The 17,812-nt window shown below is 43.4% G+C and overlaps 1 protein-coding gene across 2 annotated transcripts in view; it reads left to right on the top strand.

Moving 5' to 3' along the window:
* The first annotated feature begins 390 nt into the window (after positions 1–390).
* C1qtnf7 (C1q and TNF related 7) overlaps positions 391–17,812 on the top strand; it is a 112,475-nt gene continuing 95,053 nt past the window's right edge. The window contains exon 1 of one of the 2 annotated variants that reach the window (NM_001436831.1): positions 391–541. Coding sequence is in view for 1 of the 2 variants with exons in the window: in NM_001436830.1 (NP_001423759.1) it covers positions 839–851 (13 nt within the window). In the remaining variant the exon portion in view is untranslated. Of the gene's footprint in view, positions 542–650; positions 852–17,812 lie in introns of those variants that run through there. The other variant, NM_001436830.1, reaches the window with a different exon arrangement.

Here is a 17,812-nt window from a genome sequence, read left to right as displayed (position 1 = left end):
GACAGTGGGAAGAACTGGGTAGTAAAATGTAAAATATAGTCACCAAGCAAAATGCCAGAAGATTTATCCTGGTTACAGGCTAAAATCTCAGAAGATTTATTCAATTACATAGACATAATGTCCAAAGTACGTGTCCTTCCTAGATATATAATACACATGTGGACTGGTGCTTAAATACAACTAATGCAAATTACATCACCTTAAGTATTTTTCTGTTTCGTGAAAACAGTGGTGATAGATGAAGGCGAAATGACACAAAAACAATCCTGCTGACACCACAGGTTTAGCCCCTTTCCTAACTTGCTGAATAAACTTTCCTAAGTGCTTCAGGAAATGATGCCCGTCAATCTCTATATACTACTTTATAAGGCCACGGGGACTCAAATCCACACAGTGCACCCAGCGATGGCTGCAGAGAGACGGAAAATCCTCCAGATACCTGAGGCTCTTGCTTTGCGTCTGCCTCTGTCTGCGGTTTGCAGAAGAACCTTGCCCACTCCTCCTCATTCGTAACGAGTGTATATAGTAAACTCTTTGAAATGTGAGTATTATGGGAAGGATCGCAGTTGCTTTAAATTATAGAAGTTGGCAAGTGCCTGGGAGAAGGAGTGGGAGGTTGTTTAAACTGAGAAAGACGGTTGCAGAACTTCGTACGACAGCATGAGCTCGCGCTCCACACACATCCTTCACTTTTCTTCAAGACACTTCTCTGCATTGTTGTGGAGCAGCTTGGGTAATAAACATATTTCTGCTCTGAATAATTTTTAATGGTTTCTAAATTCATGGGAGAACCAAAGCAAGGAAGTCTGATGTTTGGGGAGGACGTCTGAACCCAGCAATGCCCAGGAAAGGTAAGATATCGTTTTCACTACAGCCTTCCTCATTTCCCCCTCCTGTTTCAGCTTTATCAAAATATTTGCAGGAAGAACTACAGACAGCTACTTGTAAGGAGATGGAGGGACGTGTGGATAGAAAGTCAACAAATGATAAATCAGAGGATGGACTCAACAGCAGTCTCTCCTGCTTTCTGTTCCGCTTGATGTAGTAAACGTCTATGTATGGAAATGCTGTTTCTCTTAGGAAAGGTCGGAGGGCTCTCTAAAAACAACCCCAGTCTTTGAGCATAAGCTGTCCAGTGGGCAGTGGGATGATGTATGGTCTACTTTCAGTATTTATTTTTTCCTACAAAACTTGACTTCCAAAGCTGAGAGTCTTAGAACTCTGAAAACTTTCTCATAGATTATATTAACATCCTAAAATGTCTCTCAGTTGTGGCTCCTGTGACTTACTGTTTTGTGGAATATGTTCTGTTATAATTAAGTAAACGATTTGACTCTTTCTCGTAAGATCCTATGAAAATGTTACTTATATTATTTTTGTCTCCCTGGAGGGTAAAACAAAACAAAACAGTCGAACAGGACATTTTTAGCTGAAGTCAAAGTCGGCCGAGGGTGTCTTTATCTGAGTAGGGTGACTGCCTTGTCAATTATGCCTTCAGATAGCTCTTGTGTTTCTTCTATGCATCGGTCATCTACATCTTGGGGTGGAGGGACATGTGAACATTCTGTGTTGCTTTCTATTTCCGGGAGAAACTCCGTTATCAGCGAGCTCCTATTTTCTCAAGGCAGAATTCCAGGTGCAAAAAAAGAAAAATCGCCAGATATTCACTGCGATCAGAAGATGGATCCTGCAGGCTAAAATCTTTAGCCGAGCCCTGCACCCATTGCTTTATGTGCACACATATGTGCTTGCAGGCAGAGGTTAAAGAAGTGTAGGTTCGACTGAGCTGGAGTGGTTGGGACATGGGGGTGACCTCAGTCTGCAAGGCCCACTGGTGTGGAAATATTAGCAATTAAGGCAGTTAGGTCTGGGAGGGAATGGGAGGTCTTGCTACAGTCGCTGTCTCCAGCTAAGAAAGCACTTTACCGTCTTGTTATGTTTTTCTTTCTGCACCAAAGTCTAGTTACATAATGATGATGGCTGTAGCTTCCCTTGTGTTGAGATCTTGGTGATTAAGTTCAGAGTAAAGGTGAAACTTTATAAAAAGCAAGGAGGTGACTATTATTAGTTCCTGGTGAAGTAGTAAAGAGACAACATTTGTGAGCTCCATCCCTCCACCCGTAACTAGTGGGATGGCTAATTCATAAACACCTCCCTTCCAGCTATTCCCTGCTTTCTTTTTCTGCCTCCATTCTACCCACACCAGCCTACAGACCACTACGAGGGAGCAGGGGGTTGGACTATCACCATAGCCTCTCTCCAAGTCCTTCTGGTCCACCCCTGGACTGTAGAGGAAGCCCCCACCCTATCTGGAGGGGGTCTCCAGTACCCCACCCATGACCTCATCGCAGGCAGCTTAGAGAGCTGGATGGCTAGGGCTTGCATGGCGCCTGAGTGGGCCCTGGGGATGGGTGTGGCCTAAAAATGCGCAGTATGGCATGACGTGGCTTCCCATCACGGGCTCCCATGGAGGCTGGCAGCGTTTCTAGAAGCCAAACTTGCCAGACCCCACCCCAGAGCCCAAGAAGCACACCCCCACCCTAGCGCACACACCATGAAGATGAAAACAAAGGCAATCAGGGTTGCTAACAAAATTCCCCCAAGCCAACTGACTCATCTGAGACTCGGCCACAGGGGCTTTGGAAGCAACCAGTCAGGGTTGTCTCCGAAAGGGTCTTGATGAGAGAAACCCAAGGTGACCTAACTGTGTCCTTGTTACAGAATCTGGGAGAGAGAAACAGCCTCTTCCAGGAACTGGGGTATGGATGGGGATAAAGTTAACTGCTGAACTGCCAGGAGAAGACCAGCTACCTGTCTGACCTGCTTTGGTGGGAAGCAGGCTTAGCAAGTTTGTGGGGATATAGAATTGGCCTCAAGTTAGTAGTCCAAACTTGACAAAAGAGGCTTAGGGTATCAGAGGCCACCAAAGGGCTAGAAAAGTAACTCCATGTTCTTCGACAAGCCTTTGTAGAGGCCCCACTGTGTGCCAGGCACTTTACCAATGTGCTTTAAAAGCAATCTTAACATCAGCAGCAGTGCAGATAATATGAGGACACCAAGAAATGTCTCGTACAACAGTCCACTTGGGTCAAAGAGAGAATCGTTCAGCACGGCCTTTGGAACCTCCGGATAAGACTTCGGAGGCTGAGCCCTTTACCACGATAAAGCCAAAGGGTGCTGCACCCGGGCACAGAGGTATAAAGGTCACCCCGGTTTTCCAATGGGGAAATATGTGGGTGGTGAATCTGTTCCCGGATTTTAGGGCCACTAGCGAGAGGACAGTCCAGAGCATTGCTTGGCCGGACAACTTCCGGAATGCCGAAAGCTATGGACCACAGTGAAGCAGGGCATTTGGTTTCAACTTCCCAGATGTTGGACATCAAATCCCAGCATGCACCTGTGTATGAACTTGGATCCATTCAAATATGGGGGTCTTCACTTGTTAGATTAGAATAGCAAATATATTCATCTTCTGAGGGCATTCTGAGGATGGCCTTAGAGAGTCCACATGAGGGCCTAGGCGTGACACTTGATAATATCAGCTATGATCAGCAATTCCGACTTGGGTTTCCTGCCGGACCTGTCTATTTCAGCTGACTAGGAAGTTATCTGGCTCTCCAGGAGTGCAATCATTAGAATCTAGTGTTGTCCGAACTTAAAAGATGCAACTGGAAACCTAATGAGCTGGGAACGCGTATGCATGAGTATGAGATTTCCCCAGGCTTACTAGAAATGTACTGATTTTCAATGGCCACTTCACAGGTTGCCCTCTTCAGAAGCCCACCTGAGATCCAACTCATGTCCTAGAGGACTGACTTAGAATATCCCTTTTTCAATTTTTAGATAGAAGGGGGGCAGAAAAGTAAAAATGCTGTCAGTGAGTGAAAACTGGGAGCTTCAGCCTCCACCTCCTGGCCAAGGACCCCACTGTGCAGCATGTCCACGCTAAGAAAGCTCTGTCTAACATCCAGGGACTTCCCAACCAAAGGGACAGAAGACAATGTGCTGTACAGATCGGAAATGCCAATTTCAATCGCTGTAATAGAGAATGTAGCAGAGATTCCAAGCAAATGAAACTTCAAAAGAGAAGATCCCAGTAATCAGATGGGCCAGTCATGTTCCTTAATCCCGCTTGATCCTACACAACATGCATAACTTACACCCCTCGGATGGCAGAAGGAATTCATTCCACACATGAGAAAATTGAGAGAGACCCAGAGGAACTTAGAAAACTTCCTAATCTTTCAGAGTCTACGTGCTAAAGGAGTGGGGGATGGGGTGTCTGCAAAGGGAGTCCACAAATCAGGTAACATGTAATATGATCCCTAAAGAACTAGTACAGACCGGTGGGTGGGGCACTGGACACCAACAGAGTGCAGGAGAGAACTGGAGAGTGTCAGAGAGCAGTCCTGACAGAATGGGAGTGCAGCCACAGAGTGGAGTACCAGGGAAGATAAACTGCGAACATCCATTGCAATCACAGCAAACCTTGAAGGCCAGAACACAAGGTTTGGGTATTGTTGTTTTGTTTTGTTTCATGAAATAACCATCAAATGTTTGCAAATAAGAAAATAATGTGATGGTAACAAAGGGGAAACCTTGCTAGAAACTAGACAGTGAGACACCAGTGGCTGAAGGAGGCTCTTGCAGACATTATGTGGAGAAGGGTACACTAGGCTCAGTCTACAGAGTCCAAACCATCACCGTGGCCTTTGAAATGGCAACCCTCAGGCCTCACTGATCCACATCCCCTGCGGTCCTTCTCAAATCCAGTGCAGTGAACTGGGGTAAAGAATGAGAAGTTGACCCAGGAGAGTCCCCCCCACCCCCAGTCCACATTCATGAAGATGACATTTTCAGCAGTCATGGAAATCGTGAACTATACAGTTCCCTATTTCATCACTGGGTTCCAGACATTTACCTCATATCAAGCAGGCACAATTCCAAAACAACTTTTGACTCTACAAAAGTTTTAGGAGTTTACAGCTATAGCCATTACATAATAATAATATTGGCAAGCAATGGTGGGGGTGCTTGTTTTAATATATCCCTTCAGGAAGGACTAAAGTCCCTCCTCCTGGCTGTCTGCCATTTGCAAAAATAAACTCTCCCGTGTCTGAGGATTTTGACAGCAGTTTGTGCCACACTCTCTGAGTTTTGAATGATATGCACCGGGTTGCTTTATGAGCGTCTACAATGTCCAATACCCCAGGTGATGGCATTCAGAGATCAGGATTCAACTCCCCTTGATTTCCCAATGCCTTACAAATGGAACAGACCAGAATCTTAATTTACAAGTGGGGGTCTGCAAGAAATGTCACATTCCTGTACTGTCTTAATCAACTGAAATCTGATCCCAAAAATCCACACGAGCAGGGCCTGAACTTGGAGTATGACTGATGCTGCCAGCTGCACCATCTGCAGCACCAGGATCAGGCAATGACCTTGGGCAAACCTTGTTCACACCAGTTAAGACAGCTCTCATTGACTGCATGTCCCTTGGGCCTTTGAATCTCACTTCCAAACCCTGGCTGGAGACTAGGATTCATTGAAAAGATGGGGAAGCCTAGTATGTGAGCATTACTAATCGGCCCTGTCCACTGAGCTATGACAAACTGTGATGGATGACATATTGATTCCTCATAGACTCTTCAACCCAAGTCTGGCACATCTGGGAAAACCTTTCATCTAAACCTATTCACTTCCTCCACCCCCATGCATACATTTTTTTAAAAAATTTTTGAGATTGTGGTTTAATTTCCTCCCTTCAAGCCCTCCCATATGCCCCTCCCTACTCTCCTTCAATGGCCTCTTTCTTTCATTAACTGTTACTGTATGCAACATCATGCATTTGTATATGCACACATATATATTCCTAAATAAAACCAGTTGACTTTTATATAATACTATTACTTGCATGTGTGTTTTCAAGGCTGACCATTTGACACTGGACAACTAAGAGGGCCTCTTCCCTGGGGAGGCCCACCTCTCCTGCTGCCATCTTTCTCAGTTGCCTGGAGTTCTCTGTATAGGCTTAGAGCCCCACAGGGGCCCCTTTCCCTTTGCAGTTTAGACTGTTGCTTGGTGTCGTCCTTGTGAAGCCAGAACTCTCTGAAAAGAAAGGCAAAATTTTTTTCTCTTTCCTTGAAACAAGGAAGCGCAAACGGTCTGTCAGCACCCTTGACGTGTGGAGAACAGCACATAAATGAACACTTCAGGACGTGATTCTGTCGTGCGACTTTTAGATATTAAATAACCACCAGGAAATGGGCACCTCACTAGTTAATAAAACAAATTCTTCAAAGTTACAAGCTTTCACCAAGGAAGTGTTTACTGTGTTCACATTAATAGTACTCTTTTCTTAAGTGCCTGCTACATAGCCAGCACTGCACCCATACTGTGTCAACACTAGCCTTGTTTTTAGGTAAGGGAAGGTGAGAGACTTGCCTAAGGACCTCTAGGTATGTATGTGTGTGCATGTGTTTGCATGCACATGTGCATATGCCTATGGAAGCCAGAGGACAACTTAGATATTGTTCCTCAGGAAACATCCACTTTTATTTCCTTTGAGAAAGGGTCTCTCACTGGCCTAAGTAGGCTAGAGAGACTGCCCACTGTGCTCCAAGGATCTGTGTCTGCCTCCTCAACACTGGGACTTCACGAGCACACTACCATGTTCACCGAGTACTATTTCCAGATTTTTAAACATGAGCGGGTGCTAGAGTTAGAACCCAGGTCCTTGTGTCTGTATGGCAGACACATTACCAACTAAACCATCTCTCCAGCCCATGAAGTAGGTATTTCCACTCAGGTCTATCTCAAAAAACCAGCCACATACTTTCTACTCTGTCCCACAGAATTCCAGAAGAAATGCCTTGTTTTTTGTTCAGCAATGCAGAACTCTGATCTTGGCTAATCCCTCAGTAACTACCTCCAATTAAAATGAAATGTTTTATCATTTTGCTTTATGTATATAGATGTTTTGCCCAGATGTATGTCTGTGTACCAGGGGCATGCCTGGTGCCTCAGGAACCACTGAGTGCCCTGGTATTGGACTTTCAGATAGGTATAAGCAGCTATAAATGGAACACTTGTCCTCTAGAAGAGCAGTCAGTGTTCTTTACCACTGAGCCATCTCCATAGTTTCTGAAACACAATTTAAATGGAACTCTTCTGTCGATATATAGTTTCTACTTGGTGTGGTAAGAAACATCTAAAATGGCTTATTACCCTGCCTCCTAACTCACAGGAATGAAGGCCGATGGATGATGCATTCCTGTTGAAGAGAGTGTGATAAAATAAATGATATTGTTCCATGCAGAGTTGAAAAAGAGACCAAATTCTCATCCATTTTTCTGTCTTCTGCCTGCATACTCATGAGAAGAAAATACCTCCTAATTAATGAATGGCTAACTTACAGAAAAGCATCAGACTGGTTCAGCTTTGAGCCTCTGCATTCTATCAATAATGTAAAGCCAAAGCTGATACTGTCGCCCTGAAACACATTGCTACCAGATGGTCTCAGACAAAATTCGAGAGCAAACATTAAAACACTATTTGCTAGCTAATGGCCAACATCCTCCAAACAGCTTATCCCTTTAAATTTGAGAATTTTTTTAGAGTATTGTGGCTTTTTTCTACATTAACCTATTTACATAAGACTTTATGAAGTAATTTCTATTTTGTACCATTCTAAACTCTAGTTTGGCATTAACCTGGTATCGACTTGTTTACCAGGCGTTCCATCAGTTTCCGGGATCACTGCCATTTCCTTGTACACTCTACAATAAAGATCATGTTTCTGTGTGTGAATTTAGGGGATGTTATGTTTTCAATGTGTTCCCCAAATGTGGGTATTGAAAGCAGAAGTCCCATTCGACAGTGCTGGGAGGCAGAGTTTAGTGGGAGGCATTTAGGTCATGTGGACTCCACTGTCTTGAGCATATCGATGCCCTCTGCACAGGGATTCCTTGTGATGAGTTCCATTGTACACTTGTGCTTGTGTCCTGTTGCTTTCTAACAAGATAAAACATCAAGGCCCTCCCTTATGAGATAAGGGCTCTTTGATTCAGCCTCCAGAACTTTACCCCTAATCTTGAGTTAGAAGAAAGAGCATGACAATCAATTAGTGATCTCAAATGGAAAATCAGATGTTTCTCAGGGTATCCCTAACTACCACTCAGGATACTGTCTGGCACTCCCAGAACAGGGGAGCTGTTAATGGGACTCAAAGATCCAATTTCTATTAATTCTAAATTTGTACCCAAAATCCTATTACAAAAAAAAACAACTAAGATAGTCTGCATCTTAAAATGTTTCTAACAAAGCTTGTTTTCATGGATTTATTAGAGTTCTGGTTTTTCCTTTTCCTAGTTAACTAAAATTAATCATAAATTAAGAGCTTGTAATTATGATCTTTTTATATGCCAGTCTCAGCCCTGACTTTTCCCTGCTTTGTGACAATGCATAACTCTATTTGACCTGTCAGAGTTTCTGTTCCTCCTTGAAAATGGGACGAATGTCTACCTGTATTGCCCTGGCTCAGTGGATGCATTGATACATTACATAAGGGAAAGTGTGGAGGCTGGGAGGTAAACCACAAACGAGTTCTTTCCCGGAGCCTCATCCTTAAGGCCAACTTGATAACCTCCCCTTTTACTCCTTTACTATGTTGGATTTCTTCCCGCTGAACAAATGAACACCTAATTTAATGAATGCAAACAAAATACAAGTGAGAAACCTAAGCATACCAGGAACTCGAGAAGAGACTTGTGGGAGTGTAAACATGTAGAGGAAGATAACTGCAGCCAAGCTGGACATGTTTCCATGACGTTGTGGGCTGGCCTTGACTTGCTTCCGTTATGTCATGGGCAGGTATCCACAGTCTCATTTTCTATGGTTTCATTGTAGATCAGCCCCCTTCTGTAGTCATCCATGGCCTGAGAAGATGAAAGAGAAAGTTCCATAAGTAAATAACTCATGTTTTAAGTTATACATCATTCAGAGAACTATAGTAAACCTCACAGCATGCTGCACTCTCCTCCCAGGAACATGGATCTGTCCTCTGTCCCTTCTGTGTGTACCACCTATGTCCTAGTCACTTGGTAGCTTTTCCAGTGATCAAACTGAGTCTTCTCAGATGTATCAATTAAACACTATCATATATATGTATTGCAGATTTTAAAATCCATGGTAAATGGAAGTCAGTTCTATGTGAGGTTTTGAATATCCACTGGATTTTCCAATGTTATCTCTGTAGAGAAAAGAGCATATGAATGTCTGGTTTGGGATGACTTGTGCTTGCTACTTGCATACATAAATCAACTCCTTCCTGGTTTCTATCAATGAAAGAAAATATAACTGCTTCTCAAAAATACATATCAGTGGGACACCAGCAATACTCTGAGTTAGAGGCCACAGTTATATACCTACAGGCATAAGCAGGGGCTACACACAAATGCATATGTACAGGGAAGACCCCCCCAGGGCATCTTTAGCTGAAGCAGATGCTCTGGGGATGGTATCCAAGGAAAATGTGGCCTATCAGTACCAGATCTTCAGAATGTTTTAATGAAACCTTCATGTTTAGGTTTCTTAATGAAAAGAAGCATGAGTACCTCAGTCCAACGACACAATTCACAAAAACAAACAAAAGGAGATCCCTGGGGCTCCACTGGCCAGCCTGCCTAGTCTAATACATGTCTGAGTTTCAGGTCAGAGGCACACCACTTCAAAAACAAGGTGAGTAGCTCCTGAGGACTAACAGTCATACTTCTGACCACACACACACACACACACACACACACACACACACAAATGCACACAAAAATGTATACAACACATGCACACACACACACACACACACACACACACACACAAATACTTGTGATGTGTCTGACCTACAGAAACGGCACTTTCATATGGTTCAACTCATTATTATATAGAAATATTTTAAAGTCCTATTTTATTGTCATGTGAAATCTCAGGAGCACATGCCACTCAGCAAGTTTTTAGGGCTGGATTTACAAACACATGCTACCATGTCTGTTTCTGTGTTTGTTTGTTTGTTTGTTTGTTTGTTTGTTTGTTTGTTTTTGTGAGTTGTGCCGTTGGACTGAGTTTCTCATGCTTCTTTATCAAGCATTTTGCTGGAAGAGCCATTTTCCCTGCTCAGGAAAATTTCATTAAGAAATCTAAATATATGCAGATGTTCCCAGTAGCAGCATATGTTGCAGCGAACACTCACCCTACAGAAGTTGCAACAGCCCGTGAAGCCCCTTCATGTTCCACACACTACACAGCTCACACTGTACATCCGCCCCTGTAGGACCTAAAGCCTTATGACCATCAGAAGCAATATAAGTGATACATAATGTGTTGTCCAAGAGAGCTAGTATCTTCACATCTCAGTCAGAAGTCTCAGAGGGTTACATGTAAAATATGTTCTACTGCCCGTTCCCAAAAGGGTAGACAGTGGAGCCAACAATCAGATAATTCTGTCATGTGCTCTTGGCAGCGTCAGGCTCTATACTCCTTCGCTCCTCTGCAGCGACTCAGCTTCCCCTTCATCCCCCTCTTTTCTGATCCTTAACCAGGTCCCTGTCTGACGGCTGCCTCCTCCATTGCTTTCTTCCTGCTCTCTTCTTTGAACCATGCCTGTCTTTCATTTTCTGCTTTCTGTTTATCCATTTTGTCATCCCTCAGTCTCTGCCCTTCCCATTCCTTTCTCTCCAAGTCCACTCCTCTTGCATTTCCTCACACCGGCTCTTATCTGGAGTCTTTCTCTTCGTTTTTGTTTGTGCATCTGTCTCCTTCAGTTTCTATGTCCCTAGGTAACTGAGGTTTCCAGCACAGTACCCGGATTTTTAGCAAACATTCCATAAATGCCAGTCAGTCCTTTTGTGTGTGATTTTAAGTGAAGGGAAAGAAATATGCAAAATAAACTGAAGTGGAAACATAAAATCAGAGCCATGAAAAGGAGGAGAAATAAAATATGTGACCCGAAAGACTCAGCCTGGTTAGAATGATTGACCATGAAATCCTGCTTCCTGGCAGCCCACCAGCGAATTTTTAGACCCATGAAATCTTTGGCGTATGGAGGTGAAGGGCCAAAGGAGAGGAAATGAATTCTCCTTTTGCCTTGACCCAGCCCTGCTTTTGGAGCACATATTATTCCCCATAACTCCATTTTGTTTTCAGCAATCCATTAATCTTTCACTGTACACCCAGAGCTCCGTCGTGTTAAAGCCTCATTCACATCCTGTTTGGAAGGATGTTCTATATGGTAAAATACAAGGCTTCTGATGAAGGCCATTTTTATAGATGCTGTCGCTATGGTCTTCTGAAAGGAGACCTGTAAGTCTTGGTTAATGAACTTCCTGGATGCAGGTTCCAGGTGCAGGGTGTTGGTTTAAGGGGTAAAGAAAAATATAAATGAAGGGACGACAGCATTTCAGATTCTTCCGTTTTTCTTCAAAGGCACCTAGTGCTTCTCCCTTCCTTGCCTCTTGCCTATCACCCTCTCTCTGAGACCCATTTCAGGTTAAATATCTTATTCCAGTGAGAATCTCAAACTTTACTGCCAATGCCTTGTTATTTAATCCAAAAAGTCATCAAGGTGATGACTGGCTCCAGAGGTGAACTCAGTTCTTGCATTTTCTAGCTGGTATCATTGGTCACTTGGTTTTTCATCGGCATCTCTTTGTTTAAAAAAAATAGGCTAGGGGTATCCATTAGACTCACTATAGGGTTGAAGCAAACAAGCAACCCAGACCCCTGCTTGGTTCAAGCCATATGCACATCACTCTCCCAACAATATTCTAGCCACACGGGACGGCACCTGCAAGCCTCCCTTCTCCAAAGCAATTTAGTCATTTTATATTCCACCCCCAATGACTCTTAGTAAAACTAACTCCTTTAGTGGCCAAAACATATCCTGATACTAAGCCTAGATTGGTTTAGGCTGCATCTACAGGAAGGAAGACTCTATCCTCAACATAAACATTTGGAGAGGAAAAAAACCCTACTACCATCTTAAGCCTATGCATAATCAGCATGTGATTACATATGCATAATTATACAATATTAAAATCATATGCATCATAGGCAAAACATATCCGATGGCTTACATAACTCAAACCTATCAATTAAAATAGAAATCACCCATACTCTGCCCCTACCACTAACTCTTCCTTCCAAAGCCACACAAAGAAACTCCTGGCAGTAACCATGGGCATTGAGGAAGGACTTGTGCTTGAAGCTCTCTTGTTCTCTGTCTGTCTGTACTTCCACCTCACTTTGGAATAAAACCCCTCCATCCTGTGCTACTTATTGGTTCTTCAACAAGATGCCAAGGACCTGCTAACACCCAGTCCAGACAGAAACCATTGGTAACAGGGTTTCAATGAAATAGTAAGGTGCTATTTAAATAAACCACAGCTACTGTTAAAATCCTGTCCTCACTCTTGGGAGTGGACTAGAATAGAAACTATTAGCAAGCAGGGTATGGACTGAATCTTGGTACATCGTGTTCTCTTCCCTCCCTTCCTTTGTCCTTCTCTTTTTTCCCTTTCCTTCTTTCCTCTCCTTTTAATGCCCCCAGTGTGAACACACATTTAATGAGCATCCTAATTTAACACAGTCTGTAGATTTCACGGCAACAGTTCCAACTGTAAACTGACTTCATTGTGAAACCTGAACTCTCTTCTAGATGAGGCAATATTCTGAGCCTGACTTAGGTTTGTTGAGGTGCCTGGTGAGAGAAGAAAGCATGCGTGATGGTGTCATGTATCTTAAGAATGTGGGCATTACAGCCATAGCCTCAAACCTGGCTGCACCTTAACTATTAGTAAGGGAGCCTCAAAAAGTCCCTAAAGTGCAGGCTTTACCCACAGCCATTTACATCAGAGCTCTGGGGGGGGGTGGGGAGGGTGGAAGTGAGGCATGCATAATTTTTAGAGCTCCCCCAGTGACTGTAAAGTGCAATCCTTATGAAGAATCGCCAATTTAAGGACTGTGTTAACCAATGGTGTGGAAATCTGCTGAGTTCCCAGGGCTTTGTGTCTCTCCCTTGATTTGAAGGCACTGATCATTCTTTAGCGCCTGCAAAACCCTTCTAGGAACTTTGAAGAAAGGGAAGCCAGGCTGTGGAAAGATGGCTACGAAATGTCTACAGCAAGTATACTGGTTTTTCAATAACAACAACAACAGCAACAACAAAATGGTGGGCGGGAGGGAATGGGGCTAGAGGAATTAGCAAAAATAACACAATTCAGTTTCAGAATACAATTGATTTTTAGAATATGCAAGGCCTAAGCATTTTTGGGCCAGGCTAAGTCTCACCAAATCACATTAAGTTTATCAGTTAAACTTTTTTTAAATAGTGAGACATCGTTTGCCTTCATCCAACAGATTTATCAGAGAGTCTTGACCAAGTGGCTTCCCTCCACCACACCTCATTGTATTTTCCTTCTTAATTGCTGCTTGTGGAACTGGCCAGATGTGTGTCACTTCATTACCTCTCTTATCTTCTCAATTATTTCACAAAGTGTCTACCCTCCATTTTACCCACAAGGAACAATCTTCACATGAGTAAACAGAACTCACGGAGCACAAGAGTTCGCCTAAAGGCAGTAAGGAGCCAAGCTAAGACTCAAGCCTGGGTCGTTATGAGCCTCTAAAGCCCACTGTCTTTGACCCTGATAGTCTGGATGTAAAACACAGCCTCAACTCCTGCAAAACTGGGTGTCCATTTTATTACCTGAAAAAAAAAAAGACAACTTTGCCCCAAAGGGGCAAAGAGTCTCAGAATAAAAGGAAAAAAAATATGCCCAAGGCTGTAACTCTCTTTTCAGGTCCAAATCATTTCAAAGAAAAGTGGAAGGGTGTGAGGTCTCTGCTTTCATTGACACAGATGCCCAGAATGTTGGTAGAGGAAAAGCCAGAATAGAAATTGCCCATAACTGCCACTAATCAGGAAACGTCACTCCCTCAGCTCTTGACAGTCAGGGTTCGACAGGAATGATTGCTCCAAACACCATTCATCTCTACCATCTGCTCCTTCCTCCTCCATGGACAAGGACTCCCTGCTGACCTCTGTCTGCCAAAGCATCATGTGTGCCAACTCATTTGGCCATCTCCTCTTGAGGAGACCGAATCTCCACAGCCTTTGATTGCTCCAAAAACTGATTAGTGCCCATTTGTAAGCCACAGTCTCCTGCTCATGCCTCCAGGTGTCTGTGATCCACAGAGCTTTGATTTCTGGTCTATTAACTTAGAAGAGAATTAAACCTAATAAAAATATAGCATTAGCTCTAAATAGCCGCGTAATGCAGGGCAGCGAGATGCTCTCCTTTGGTCTGCAGAATGCGGACGGAGATTTCTGTGAGTTCCCCTCTGCAATGAGGGGAATGAGCAAAATGTCACTTCCTCCTCATAAGAAAGGCTGATGCAATATCCCCTTGAAGGAGTAAATGGCACTTTATATTGCCTTAATAAAAACAAATATACTTTAATGATACATTTAAAGGGGGAAACTGGTTTGCAACTTCATTCCAGAACAAATTTAAGTTCCTCGAGAATAAATTTTAATAAGACTGTAGTTTGGCTTATTCAGTTTGGATAGAAAAAAAAAAATGCCACAATGTCCAATAAAGCAAAGATCAACTAACTAAGCATTTACTTCTTTTACAGCTTGCATTTTCAATTTCTTTTCAAATATTATTCTAACAAGATTTTGAAAGAAGTCACGTTGTACATCCATAAATACAACCGTCTCTGATAGAACACATGACTCAGACCAAATTGGTTCAGGGAGTTTATGGCAATTTGGTCATGGCTGCTGTCCAGGACATCCACAGTTTATTGCAACAGTTATAAGGAGAAGTGGAAAGTGGGTACTGGCTCAGCATTCTGCCTGCAGTGGGACTTCAGCTCTAACTGGGTGTGGGACTAGTATCATCCCCCACTATTGGCCTCCCATAGTCGTTTATCATCACTTCTTACCTAAAAAGAAGCTGAGGGAGATGAAATAGACAGCACGACCAATACGTGCTTGAGATTAGCATATGAGCTGCACTTCTCTAGTTTTGCAAACTGTGTTAGAATCCATACCTAAATATGCCTTGGAAGGTAACAAAAACCAAGGGAGAGACAATCTCTAGGCTCCAAATCTGGAGGCAAACTTTCTGGAGTATAAAGCTTTCAGAAGGCACATCCTAGTGTTCGCAGCCAAGATAACAGGTTTCAATGGCCTTGTCCACAGTTGGTTGTAAGTGAAGCTTTTGTGGAAGACTGATGTGTGTATTTAATCACCATCAAAGCCCAACTTGCAGGTAGAAAAAAAAATGAGGCAAAGCAGTCACAGGAGAAAAGGATGCACAGGGTTCTAAAGGAATGTAAAAACCCACATACATCTTCAGGAACAGGAAAGGGGAGACTTGCCTATGGTATCTTCCCTGAAGGCCAACTAGCTCTGTTCAGTCAGTAAAGAATGTTCTAGAAGAAAAATTGTAAGATGAAAGAAAGAGATTAGAAAAGGATTTGGACTGTGAAAGGATGGAAATGGAGGGGAGGTGATTCTGACTTTCTTCTGAAAGGAATTGGAAGCCATCAAAGGCTCTGGTGTGAGGGAGAGACATGTGGGAAGCAGAATTTGAGAAGATTAAGCCACTGCAGTGCGGGAGGGGAGGGATTGCAGTCTGAGGCCAGATGGGGGCCTTTCCTGTCACTCCAAGGCTCTCTGAAGGTCAAAGCTATGTGAGGCTCTGAGTTCTTTCAGCTCTGCTGATCCATGCCCTGGGCACAGGAAAACCCAGAGAGGATGAGCCAGTGGCCCAGAGCTTGGCCTAATGTGCTTCATGCTGAAGGCTCTAAGTACCCTTGGCCTTTGATGTGGAAATATCATCGGGACATTGAGTGGATTCCAGAAGGTCTTCCGGGGGAGAAAATGCAATACAAGAGGCCACGCACAACACACATGTGGACCTCGACAAGCAGAGGGATACTAATGAGAGAAAAACCAGACTGGAGAAAACATGAGATCTCTCTCCCAATGCAGTAGGACATACATTTAAATTATGAGTCCCAGTGCAGAAACAATATTTATCTCACTTGAATGCTGCTAGTGTTTGAGGAATGGTTTTCCGCAGACATTCTGCCTTACCCTCTGCGTACTCATACATGCACGTGAGGCTTTGTGAATTCTACAGAGCAATCCACAGAGCCCAGTGCACCAGGGGCATCCTAACTAGGACTCCAATTTGGAAGCAAAAGGTTCTTTCACATTGGGTAGAGCTTATAAAAATTCAAGAATGCTATGCTAGGGAACAAGAATTGAACCTGCAATCACTCTTAGCCATTTGACCTTGAACAAGTTTGCTCACCACTGAATAGTGATAGCAAGACAAGGGTCCAGTGATGCTGCAATGATGACAACATCTCACTCAAAACAAGGAGGTGGCCTAGGAATGAGCCAAGTCAGATATCAATGTAGGCAGAGCCAGGCAGGAAAAGCAAATGAATCTTGTAGGATTCCCGAGAATTCAGAGCTCATTATGTACTTGCCTTACTTGGTATTCTCATGAACAAGGTAGCCACATTGGATAATTCATAAACACCTAGACCAGCTGAGAGAGACCAGAGTATGAAAAGAAGGAAGATTTACTGTGGCTTATCAAACAACGAACTCCATATTTTAATTATTCCCAGGGCCATATTATGTTGCTGATCCCTAGAAGTGAAGCTGAGGAGGAATTTCTGCCAATACGATGGGTAGAAATGAGGCTCACAGAGAACTCCATAGGGCATTGTGAAGCGCAGCTCCTTCCTGCCTCCCAACTAAATGGGACAATCTCAGAAACCTCTAAGAAAGTGCTTTACCACAAAGAATACTACATACAAAGAATACTAGACTGCTAAAAGAAATGTTAGTGGAAGAAACTGAATTGTGGAATTAAACAATAAAGTTCAGCATGGAAGATAAATTGCAGGTTGTCATTCAGACTTCGGAAAGCACTGACAGAATATCTGGCACCTCCTTGAGAATTCTTGGTGGCTCATCATCAAGTCTGCTACCCAGGTCCAGATATCCTGTTAATGCAGGCTTTTGTCCCTTCCAAAGAATGAGTCTGCCCAGGAAAATCCTCAAAGAGCACAGCAAGGCCAAGCAAGAGGCAGTACCCACTCCCAGACGCTGAAGGCAAGAGAAAAGAACCAGATAGACACCCTACCCTACATGAAGCTGGGAGGCCAGGTGACAGTCCCACCTCTATTCAGGCAGGGGCAGATATCGGCTGGCAGTATCCTCCCCCATTCTAGCAGCCCTAATGTCCTCGGTTACAACAGGATATTGTCCTCAGGTTTGGCCTAATCTGTCAAAGTTCTGGCAGGCCTGATAATAATGGCCTGACCATGGAAACAGGCCTGAGGAGGCTTCCACTTGGATAATCTGAGTAACCAAGGTTTTGAGGTGCAGTGGAGAGTCAGGCACTGAGAGTTCCTTTCTGAGGGCAAGGGTAACTCATAAGTCTTTTAAACTGTTACGTGAATTTGCCGTTGTAGAATCTGTAAATAATGAGGACTATTCAGAAACAGTCAGTACTCCCGGCCCAATCCAGGTGTGTATCCAAAATTATCGGTGATGCTGAATTAGCCGCACTGAGCCACTGATGAACTACTGCTGGTGGGAAGTCTAGGGCTCTGTTCCTGAAAGACTTCACAACGGTCTCGGTAATTGATCACTCTAAAACCTCATCTTGCCAGTGTTTATGTTTAGATCATTTTTATTAGATATTTTTATTTATATATATTTATT

This window comes from Rattus norvegicus, chromosome 14 (genome assembly GCF_021556685.1).
Source record: "Rattus norvegicus strain SHRSP/BbbUtx chromosome 14, alternate assembly SHRSP_T2T, whole genome shotgun sequence".
Taxonomy (NCBI): domain Eukaryota; kingdom Metazoa; phylum Chordata; class Mammalia; order Rodentia; family Muridae; genus Rattus; species Rattus norvegicus.
The sequence above is the reverse complement of the archived record's forward strand: the minus strand, read 5'-3'. Positions and strand labels throughout refer to the sequence as shown.